Source organism: Oncorhynchus masou, chromosome 11, assembly GCF_036934945.1.
Source record: "Oncorhynchus masou masou isolate Uvic2021 chromosome 11, UVic_Omas_1.1, whole genome shotgun sequence".
NCBI classification, from domain to species: Eukaryota; Metazoa; Chordata; class Actinopteri; order Salmoniformes; family Salmonidae; genus Oncorhynchus; species Oncorhynchus masou.
In genome coordinates, this window is record NC_088222.1 from 26950151 (window position 1) to 26962218 (window position 12068).

The following is a 12068-nucleotide window of genomic DNA, read 5'->3' on the forward strand; positions in this document are numbered from 1 at the left end:
ATTTGTCTTGCTGACGTTGAGGGAGAGGTTGTTGTCCTGGCAACACAATGCCAGGTCTCTGACCTCTTCCCTGTAGGCTGTCACATCGTTGTTGTGCAACATGAAAATATTGTCTCATTTACATTGTGTTGATTATTACAGAGAGGGGATTCTTTCTCAAAAACAGAGTAAAGATGGCCTCAAGATGGAGTCTTCTAGAGGACAAAGTAACTAGGCTAATGCACATCGCAAGCTGCTCCAAGGATATGAACAGTTTTGACTCCCAACAACAGCAGCTCACTTTGAGCAGGCCAAGACCCTTTCGCAAACACAAGTAAATTAGAGGCAAATATTGTGTTCTTCAGACCAGTCCAAGCAGTTCTGCTGCCACCCTAGGCCAGATCAACATATGTCGCCCCTGTGTCATGTATAGTATAAAGATTTGGAATGGATTGATAGATTAGAGTAGAGTAATGAAATGTATCATCCACAATTTATGCATTTTAGTTGAGCTTATTCAGTAGCTCTTGGAAACGAAACATTGTTGCCAACTATTCATATCGGATTGTTACAATGTTGCAATCACTAGGCAATCAACTGCCTATAGTAGGACACAGAGTTGTTATCAATAAGCCACATATATCACACATGACACTAGTCACGACCCCACAATAGTTCAAATTACAATAAACATGTATTATCAACCAGTAGAACTGTAAAAATAGTGAGATATAATTTGTGCTTTTCATAAATGCATTGCGCTGGATCAGTGTAAAATCATCTTTCTCTCAATGAACCAGCCTTAACCGATTTTGTTTATTAACATATCGAATTTGATTGTCAAACATCAGTTTGATAATTTCTTCATTCTGTGGCTGCCTAGTGTCCTCTTTCCAGTCCTATGGTGCTGAATGGCAGCGGGAATGGGGAGTGGGGCGGGCCAGTCCAGTCATGGCTAGAAGGGTTCCAGCTTTTGTCAAATTAACTAAATATATTTTTTGCATTTTAGCTAACTGTAACCCTTTTCCTAACCTTAACCTAATTCTACTAACCTGCTATGTTAATTACCATAACCTGCTGTGTAAGTTCTAACCTGCTATGTTAATTACCATAACCTGCTGTGTAAGTTCTAACCTGCTATGTTAATTACCATAACCTGCTGTGTAAGTTCTAACCTGCTATGTTAATTACCATAACCTGCTGTGTAAGTTCTAACCTGCGATGTTAATTACCATAACCTGCTGTGTAAGTTCTAATCTGCTATGTTAATTACCATAACCTGCTGTGTAAATTCTAACCTGCTATGTTAATTACCATAACCTGCTGTGTAAGTTCTAACCTGCTATGTTAATTACCATAACCTGCTGTGTAAGTTCTAACCTGCTATGTTAATTACCATAACCTGCTGTGTAAGTTCTAACCTGCTAGGAAAAGTCAAATCTGACGTTAATTTGACAAAAGCTTTCTAGTCATGACCGGACGGCCCTGGTCTTCGTAGACGGCCATGTTTTGTTATTTATTGGGCCCAATTAAAATGTTTATGCCTAAACTAAATTAAATTAGAGAGGCCTAGATTATATTTGAAAACAGCTGTGTCTTGTTATTTATTAATTTAAATGTTCATACGAGTAGCCTAAAGGACAGGTCATTTGCAAATGATAGTATACTAATATTATATTTTGAAGTTGTGTTTTATTACCATGTAGGCGACTTACTCTTCTAGGTTTAATGTTTTTTAATTTTTTTAATGATATTCATGATATTCATATTCATGATTTATAGCAGGAATGAAGCAATGTTTTGCTTTTCAATAAAACCTGGAATGTTGGTATAAGAACATTGTTCTTCTTTATATTATTACAATTTTACAGGCTAATTTCTATTCTGTTCAAATGAATGACAATAATCTAAATGGTATTTTGAGCACCGTGGGTGGACACCCCAATGCATGGATGTCTGGTAATTAAACATGTTGCCGGTCACGTTGTCCAGCGCCAAAGTCAACTTTACCACGGTCAAACACCAGCAGGCTGAAGCTAATTGGCAGAATAATTTGGCAAACTCTTCCCACCTGTGAACACACACAAGAGACACCGACATCAAACCACACCCCAAAACCAACTCAAGTTTGAATTCAGTCATGGCCGCTAGCATTTCTTAATGAACCAAATCTAACATGAGGCCAAATCAGGAAGTGCAGTCAGCCTTTAATTGAGACTTAATTGTTTTGGGAGGCTCTTCTGTAACTGTTATGATGCACCAGTAGTTTCACAAGGCAGTGGAATACTCTGGAGAATTGACCTTTGTCTCACTGCAGTACAAACATGATTTTTCCTCAGACACACAAACTTGAGCTGTTTCGAGAAAAGCAACATTGTCTTTCTGTGAGCTACTGGAATCTGGTTACGTCCTGTCTAGTCCCATCCTTCTTCCTCCATGGGGCCAGTAGGACTGATGTTTCCCCTTTTCCACTGTGTCCACAGGTAGAATGTAAGAAGGCCCAGCCCAAGGAGGTGATGTTCCCACCAGGCACGCGAGGGAGGGCCAGGGGCCTGCCCTACACCATGGACGCCTTCATGCTGGGGATGGGCATGCTGAGTGAGTATGGACCAACACTACTCCAGCACAGTCCAGCACATTACTCAGTCCCACACGGTAACGCACTCCCTAACACTCACTCTCCAACAGCTGTGCTATGGTAAAGGTCTCCATAGATGAATTGGCCAAACCATTGGTTTTTGGATTGCTAGACCTTATGGTATTAGATGGAAACCAATGTGCTGGTGATATAAATGGAGTCTAACTAATGTCTTGGTGAGATAGGGGAAAGGGTACTCAGATTAACCGGGTGATGCTCCTCATTGAGCTATTCCAAGGTGTGCCGTGCCTGTGGCCACAAGTGGTCTATTTTTCTGGCTCTGGTGAGTCCCAGGTGGCCCTGGGCGTAGGGAGCAGGGCACCACATTACCAGGATGATTTAAGAGGAAAATTGTGGTAATGTAAAATTATGGATTCATCATTCTGTCTGTGTAATCCCTGCAGTGGGTAATGACGGGGACATGGAGGGGGGGGGGAGCCAACTGTAGCTCTCCTCCTCTCCCTCATCACCATTCAGCTCCTCATCCCTCCCTCTCTCTCTCTCTCTCTCTCTCTATATATATATATATATATATATATATATATATATATATATATATACCTCACCTCTCAGCAGGGTTGCTGAGGGCATGACACTGATATCAGACTGATTTTACTGATGGTAAAAGTGAAGGTAACACCCCGTAAGTGGTTCTGTCAGCACCGTAGTTCCCCATCCAGATTTCTTCAGTTTGAACTGTTAAACAAGCGCAGTGAACTTTTCAGAACTTATTACGGATCAATGCGTCACTGTGGAGGAGGGGGAAAACAGTGTGCTCCGGAGGGAGAAGTGAGGCTGAGGAGGCGGGGAAAACAGTGTGCTCTGGAGGGAGAAGTGAGAATGAGGAGGCGGGGAAAACAGTGTGCTCTGGAGGGAGAAGTGAGGCTGAGGAGGCGGGGAAAACAGTGTGCTCTGGAGGGAGAAGTGAGGCTGAGGAGGCGGGGAAAACAGTGTGCTCTGGAGGGAGAAGTGAGGCTGAGGAGGTGGGGAAAACAGTGTGCTCTGGAGGGAGAAGTGAGGCTGAGGAGGCGGGGAAAACAGTGTGCTCTGGAGGGAGAAGTGAGGCTGAGGAGGTGGGGAAAACAGTGTGCTCTGGAGGGAGAAGTGAGGCTGAGGAGGTGGGGAAAACAGTGTGCTCCGGAGGGAGAAGTGAGGCTGAGGAGGCGGGGAAAACAGTGTGCTCTGGAGGGAGAAGTGAGGCTGAGGAGGCGGGGAAAACAGTGTGCTCTGGAGGGAGAAGTGAGGCTGAGGAGGCGGGGAGTGCTCATGTGAGAATATTAACTGCCAACTTATTTGGAGACACTCTTATCTAAATGAAATTGGAAAAAGCAGGACAGCGAAACATTCCTTTGTATAATTTGCATTTGGAAAAACCCCAGAGCCGGCCTCATTATTTAACTGTAAGGTTCTTATACGCCAAATCTCATTAAATCCGGTCCCTAGTTCCTTTGTTTACTGCACCTAATCTAGCTATTTATCTTTATTGTGTTGTGCCCGATGTATGTTTGCTGAAATTAATACACATTTGAACCTGGGCGAAGTATGGGTGTACCAGATGGATAATTGATTTTAAAGTGAATCAGAACTGTTGAACCATAAAATAGGTACATTAGCATGCATATTAATAACGCAAATAAGAGGGCCTGGAAGCAGCCCCGGGGCCAGATCCACTGACAGCCTTTATTTACAGCCTTTATTTACTGAGATGGCGGGCGGCGGAGACGCTAGGTTCAACACGCCAGAGTAATGAGTTCTCCCCCTTATTCTCCTCTACTCCTTCTCTTCTCCTCCCTCTTTTTGTCTTCTGTCTTCTCAGACTCAGATCCCCCTAGTTAAAAACCCCTTTCTGTGTTTATGTACAGATGCCATATCTTAATTAGACCTAGTTTCACACAGCAGGAAAATAATACTGTAGCAACAGGAAATGTGAATTGTTATGTGGATTAGAATTAATGGACATTTTTGTTAGTGGTAGCTACATTTTTGGTTAGGGCAAATCAAGTCTGACATTTTAAAGTGGAAATTACACACTTTAGAAGCAAACCATAAATATTAGGGATGCATGATATAATGACATAACGACACCACATATAATTTAGCGCTACACGTGCAGCACAGCATTCCTAACCTAGCCCACAATGTCTGCTGTGTGGATCAAGCAGTCAACAAGTCGAGCAGTCATTTGAAAGAGTTTCAAAGGTGAAATCTATTAACGCCAAGATAATTCATTGCCCTTGACAATCAACTGTTCTCTGTCGTGGGTTATGTAGGCTTTCGCCGACTGGTCGAGCACTGGTACAGACTACCAAGGGCGCTATTTTTTAGATGTTGCCCTACCGGAGTTACACAGCAATAGCGTCACAGCTATTAGCTTCACAACTGACATTTGGGCCAGCGATATCAGCCCCATGAGCAGGCTGAGTCTGACAGCACAGTGGGTCATTGAGGATTTCGTACTGAGGGAAGTCGTATTGCGTTGCTCATGAATGTGCTGGTTGTCATACCGGTGATGCCATTTTAATGGCATTTGAGAACATGTTTGAAACTTGGAAACATGAACACACTAGCTAGCTTCATTCAAACAACTGACTCAAGAAATAAGCTCATCAACTGTGCCTGCAGCAGACGTGATACCCTCTGCCATGGCATTGAAACGCCTGCTCAACAAAACTGCCGACACAGGCTGTGAACAAGCGATTCGGTGGCACTCTCTCTTTACTGTGTCGCCATCATGCTTGATGCAGGATGGCTACACCGATGCAGACAGGAAGAGATGCCACGGACAGACAGAGCTGAAACTTCACTGCTTGACATGTATGATGAAATCCTGGTTGAGAATGAAACGACTGAACAAATGAACAATGAAACAGCACAGCAAGTAAGTGAAAGAAATAGGTTTTGTTTATGTTTTACTGGTAATGGGGAAATACATAACTGTCAGCAAAATAACTTTTTGGTCAGTGTGGTGTGTGTGTGTAACCTTTATTTAACTAGGCAAGTCATTTAAGAACAAATTCTTATTTACAATGATGGCCTATGCCAACCAAACCCGTGCGCCGCCCTATGGGACTCCCAATCACGGCCGGATGTGATACAGCCTGGATTCAAATCAGGGACTGTAGTGACGGTTCCTGCACTGAGATGCAGTGCCTTAGACCACTGCGTCAATGTGTGTGTGTTAACTAGTTAACTGTACTAGAATGCTTGAAAGGCCGCAAACATATTTAATATCAGCTATCGGTATCATTTTTTTTGGCAAGGACAATATCGGATATACTACAAGTTTCCATTTCCTGCTGTGCAGGAAAATTACTGCAACAACAGGTGATCAAATTAAGATACAGCATCTGTACGTGTGGAAATGCTTGCCCCCGCACTTCTTAACAATGACACATTACACATACACACATATAGGCTGCTGATTGGGGTGACTGAATACAGTTGAAGTCGGAAGTTGACATACACTTAGGTTGGAGTCATTAAAACTCGTTTTTCAACCACTCCACAAGTGGTTGGCCGCTCAGCAAGGAAGAAGCCACTGCTCGAAAACCGCCATAAAAAAGCCAAACTACGGTTTGCAACTGCACATAGGGACAAAGATCGTACTTTTTGGAGAAATATCCTCTGGTCTGATGAAACAAAAATAGAGCTCTTTGGCCATAATGACGATCGTTATGTTTGGAGGTAAAAGGGGGATGCTTGCAAGCCAAAGAACACCATCCCAACCGTGAAGCACGGGGGTGGCAGCATCATGTTGCGGGGATGCTTTGCTGCAGGAGGGACTGGTGCACTTCACAAAATCGATGGCATCATGAGGTAGGAAAATTATGTGGATATACTGAAGCAACATCTCAAGACATCAGTCAGGAAGTTAAAGCTTGGTTGCAAATGGGTCTTCCAAATGGACAATGACCCCAAGCATACTTCCAAAGTTGTGGCAAAATGGTTAAAGAACAACAAAGTCAAGGTATTGGAGTGGCCATCACAAAGCCCTGACCTCAATCCCATAGAAAATCTGTGAGCAGAACTGAAAAAGCGTGTGTGAGCAAGGAGGCCTACAAACCTGACTCAGTTACACCAGCTCTGTCAGGAGGAATGGGCCAACATTCACCCAACTTATTGTGGGAAACCCGAAACGTTTGACCCAATTTAATCAATTTAAAGGCAATGCTACCAAATACTAATAGAGTGTATGTAAACTTCTGACCCACTGGGAATGTGATGAAAGAAATAAAAGCTGAAGTAAATAATTCTCTCTAATATTATTCTGACATTTCACATTCTTAAAATGAAGTGGTGATGCTAACTGACCTAAAACAGGGAATTTTTACTAGGATTAGTTTAAATGTATTTGGTTAAGGTGTATGTCAACTTTCGACTTCAACTGTTTGAACGCTGGAGTGTGTGTATGAGAGTGTGTAAGTAAGGTTTTCTTTCTTTCTGTCTATGGGCACATGGCTGTGGCTGCTCTGTATGCTCCTGATGTGCTGTAGCCCTCTCCCATGTCCTGCGCCAGCGGCCCCAGTGTCAACAGAACGCCACAGAACAGTATTCACGCCATGCCCTTTAAATACCAGCTCCTGACCCCCCCACTCCCGGCATGTAGATGTGCCTTATTTAACTCTCTGCTGGGATAGTCAGCACACAGTTACCTACCTACCGCACTGCAGCAGGAGGCCCAGGTCAAACACAGACACACACACACTGGCTAAAATATCTTAGCTATTCCCTTTTAGGGCTTTTACCGAACTCCATGTGGTTGGTTCAATCACAATCTTTTGGTGATGGTGTTTTCTACATGCACAGTCTAAATCAGGAGTCTCCAACTTTTTCTAGCCTAAGAGCTACTTCAAAAAATATTTTACGTTGCGAGCTACTCATTTTCTTTCTACCTTTCAAATAGGAACATACTTCTCCTCTCCCCTGCAACTCTTCTCCAGGTTCTTAGTGTACAAGAGAAAATAGTGCACTGTTTTCTGTCAATATACATGTTAAAATAATGGTTAATAAACAACTCTATAAAAATATAGCCACTATAAAAATATAAATTTTTGCCCTGTTTTATATTTTGCCAAACTATGTTCTCAATTACATTTTCCTGGTTTTAGATTTTGTTTTGTTTTTCAGTCTTAAAATTTGAATTGTTCATGGATAATGAAATTTGATGTTCTGAGTCCATTTCAATGCTTAAATAACATCAGAATGTATATATTGAGAAGGTTTTGGGGAAAGTATACTAAATTACCAAAAGTTTGTGGATACCTGCTCGTTGAACATATCAAATCAAAATCAAATTTTATTTGTCACATACACATGGTTAGCAGATGTTAATGCGAGTGTAGCGAAATGCTTGTGCTTCTAGTTCCGACAATGCAGTAATAACCAACAAGTAATCTAACTAACAATTCCTAAACTACTGTCTTATACACAGTGTAAGGGGATAAAGAATATGTACATAAGAATATATGAATGAGTGATGGTACAGAGCAGCATAGGCAAGATACAGTAGATGGTATCGAGTACAGTATATACATATGAGATGAGTATGTAAACAAAGTGGCATAGTTAAAGTGGCTAGTGATACATGTATTACATAAGGATGCAGTCGATGATATAGAGTACAGTATATACGTATGCATATGAGATGAATAATGTAGGGTAAGTAACATTATATAAGGTAGCATTGTTTAAAGTGGCTAGTGATATATTTACATCATTTCCCATCAATTCCCATTATTAAAGTGGCTGGAGTTGAGTCAGTGTCAGTGTGTTGGCAGCAGCCACTCAATGTTAGTGGTGGCTGTTTAACAGTCTGATGGCCTTGAGATAGAAGCTGTTTTTCAGTCTCTCGGTCCCAGCTTTGATGCACCTGTACTGACCTCGCCTTCTGGATGATAGCGGGGTGAACAGGCAGTGGCTCGGGTGGTTGAAGTCCTTGATGATCTTTATGGCCTTCCTGTAACATCGGGTGGTGTAGGTGTCCTGGAGGGCAGGTAGTTTGCCCCCGGTGATGCGTTGTGCAGACCTCACTACCCTCTGGAGAGCCTTACGGTTGAGGGCGGAGCAGTTGCGTACCAGGCGGTGATACAGCCCGCCAGGATGCTCTCGATTGTGCATCTGTAGAAGTTTTTTCAGCCTCCTGAGGTTGAAGAGGCGCTGCTGCGCCTTCTTCACGATGCTGTCTGTGTGAGTGGACCAATTCAGTTTGTCTGTGATGTGTATGCCGAGGAACTTAAAACTTGCTACTCTCTCCACTACTGTTCCATCGATGTGGATAGGGGGGTGTTCCCTCTGCTGTTTCCTGAAGTCCACAATCATCTCCTTAGTTTTGTTGACGTTGAGTGTGAGGTTATTTTCCTGACACCACACTCCGAGGGCCCTCACCTCCTCCCTGTAGGCCGTCTCGTCGTTGTTGGTAATCAAGCCTACCACTGTTGTGTCGTCCGCAAACTTGATGATTGAGTTGGAGGCGTGCGTGGCCACGCAGTCGTGGGTGAACAGGGAGTACAGGAGAGGGCTCAGAACGCACCCTTGTGGGGCCCCAGTGTTGAGGATCAGCGGGGAGGAGATGTTGTTACCTACCCTCACCACCTGGGGGCGGCCCGTCAGGAAGTCCAGTACCCAGTTGCACAGGGCGGGGTCGAGACCCAGGGTCTCGAGCTTGATGACGAGCTTGGAGGGTACTATGGTGTTGAATGCCGAGCTGTAGTCGATGAACAGCATTCTCACATAGGTATTCCTCTTGTCCAGATGGGTTAGGGCAGTGTGCAGTGTGGTTGAGATTGCATCGTCTGTGAACCTATTTGAGCGGTAAGCAAATTGGAGTGGGTCTAGGGTGTCAGGTAGGGTGGAGGTGATATGGTCCTTGACTAGTCTCTCAAAGCACTTCATGATGACGGAAGTGAGTGCTACGGGGCGGTAGTCGTTTAGCTCAGTTACCTTAGCTTTCTTGGGAACAGGAACAATGGTGGCCCTCTTGAAGCATGTGGGAACAGCAGACTGGTATAGGGATTGATTGAATATGTCCGTAAACACAACAGCCAGCTGGTCTGCGCATGCTCTGAGGGCGCGGCTGGGGATGCCGTCTGGGCCTGCAGCCTTGCGAGGGTTAACACGTTTAAATGTTTTACTTACCTCGGCTGCAGTGAAGGAGAGACCGCATTTTTCCGTTGCAGGCAGTGTCAGTGGCACTGTATTGTCCTCAAAGCGGGCAAAAAAGTTATTTAGTCTGCCTGGGAGCAAGACATCCTGGTCCGTGACTGGGCTGGATTTCTTCCTGTAGTCCGTGATTGACTGTAGACCCTGCCACATGCCTCTTGTGTCTGAGCCGTTGAATTGGGATTCTACTTTGTCTCTGTACTGACGCTTAGCTTGTTTGATAGCCTTACGGAGGGAATAGCTGCATTGTTTGTATTCAGTCATGTTACCAGACACCTTGCCCTGATTGAAAGCAGTGGTTCGCGCTTTCAGTTTCACGCGAATGCTGCCATCAATCCAAGGTTTCTGGTTAGGGAATGTTTTAATCGTTGCTATGGGAACGACATCTTCAACCCACGTTCTAATGAACTCGCACACCGAATCAGCGTATTCGTCAATGTTGTTATCTGACGCAATACGAAACATGTCCCAGTCCACGTGATGGAAGCAGTCTTGGAGTGTGGAGTCAGCTTGGTCGGACCAGCGTTGGACAGACCTCAGCGTGGGAGCTTCTTTTTTTAGCTTTTGTCTGTAGGCAGGTATCAGCAAAATGGAGTCGTGGTCAGCTTTTCCGAAAGGGGGGCGGGGCAGGGCCTTATATGCGTCGCGGAAGTTAGAGTAACAGTGATACAAGGTTTTTCCGTCCCTGGTTGCGCAATCGATATGCTGATAAAATTTAGGGAGTCTTGTTTTCAGATTAGCCTTGTTAAAATCCCCAACAACAATGAATGCAGCCTCCGGATAAATGGTTTTCAGTTTGCAAAGAGTTAAATAAAGTTTGTTCAGAGCCATCGATGTGTCTGCTTGGGGGGGGATATATACGGCTGTGATTATAATCGAAGAGAATTCTCTTGGTAGATAATGCGGTCTACATTTGATTGTGAGGAATTCTAAATCAGGTGAACAGAAGGATTTGAGTTCCTGTATGTTTATTTCATCGCACCATGCCTCGTTAGCCATAAGGCATACACCCCCACCCCCCTTCTTACCAGAAAGGTGTTTGTTTCTGTCGGCGCGATGCGTGGAGAAACCCGTTGGCTGCACCGCTTCGGATAGCGTCTCTCCAGTGAGCCATGTTTCCGTGAAGCACAGAACGTTACAGTCTCTGATGTCCCTCTGGAATGCTACCCTTGCTCGGATTTCATCAACCTTGTTGTCAAGAGACTGGACATTGGCAAGAAGAATGCTAGGAAGTGGGGCTCAATGTGCCCGTCTCCGTAGTCTGACCAGAAGACCACCACGTTTCCCTCTTTTTCGGAGTCGTTTTTTTGGGTCGCTGCATGCGATCCATTCCGTTGTCCTGTTTGTAAGGCAGAACACAGGATCCGCGTCGCGAAAAACATATTCTTGGTCGTACTGATGGTGAGTTGACGCTGATCTTATATACAGTAGTTCTTCTCGACTGTATGTAATGAAACCTAAGATGACCTGGGGTACTAATGTAAGAAATAACACGTAAAAAAAAACAAAAAACTGCATAGTTTCCTAGGAACGCGAAGCGAGGCGGCCATCTCTGTCGGCGCCGGAAGTACCATTCCAAAATCATGGGCATTAATATGCAGTTGGTCCCCCTTTGCTGCTACAACATTCTCCACTCTTCTGAGAAGGCGTTCTACTTGATGTTGGACCATTGCTGCGGGGATTTAATTCCATTCAGCCACAAGAGCATTAGCGAGGTCGGGAACTGATATTGGGCAATTAGACCTGGCTCGCAGTTGGCGTTCCAATTCATCCCAAAGGTGTTCGGTGGAGTTGAGGTCAGGGCTCTGTTCAGGCCAGTCAAGTTCTTCCACGCCAATCTCGACAAACCATTTCTGCACGGACTTCCCGTTGTGCACAGGGGCATTGTCATGCTGAAACAGGAAAGGGCCTTCACCAAACTGTTGCCTCGAAGTTGGAAGCACAGAATCGTCTAGAATGTAATTGTATGCTGTAGCGTTAAGATTTCCCTTCACTGGAACCCAAAAAAAAACAGCCTCAGACCGCTGTTCCTCCTCCACCAAACTTTACAGTTGGCACTATGCATTGGGTCAGGTAGCATTCTCCTGGCATCTGGACTGCCAGATGGTGAAGCGTGATTCAGCATTCCAGAGAACGCGTTTTCCACTGCTCCAGAGTTTAATGGAGCTATGCACCACTCCAGTCGATGCTTGGCATTGGGCATGGTGATTTTAGGCTTGTGTGTGCTGCTCCAGCATGGAAACCCATTTCATGAAGGTCCTGACAAACAGTTATTGTGCTTTGGAAGTATGCT

General features: G+C 44.4%; 1 protein-coding gene across 12 annotated transcripts in view; it reads left to right on the forward strand.

The window, feature by feature from the left end:
• The window catches only part of LOC135548393 (RNA-binding protein Musashi homolog 2), a 399534-nt gene that overhangs the window by 317613 nt on the left and 69853 nt on the right, over positions 1 to 12068 (forward strand). For 9 of the 12 annotated variants that reach the window (XR_010456818.1, XR_010456817.1, XR_010456819.1 and 6 more), the window contains exon 9: positions 2463 to 2634. Coding sequence is in view for 9 of the 12 variants with exons in the window: in XM_064977945.1 (XP_064834017.1) it covers positions 2463 to 2634 (172 nt within the window). In the remaining 3 variants the exon portion in view is untranslated. The remainder of the gene's footprint in view (positions 1 to 2462; positions 2635 to 12068) is intronic. The other 3 variants (XM_064977949.1, XM_064977951.1, XM_064977954.1) reach the window with 1 other exon arrangement.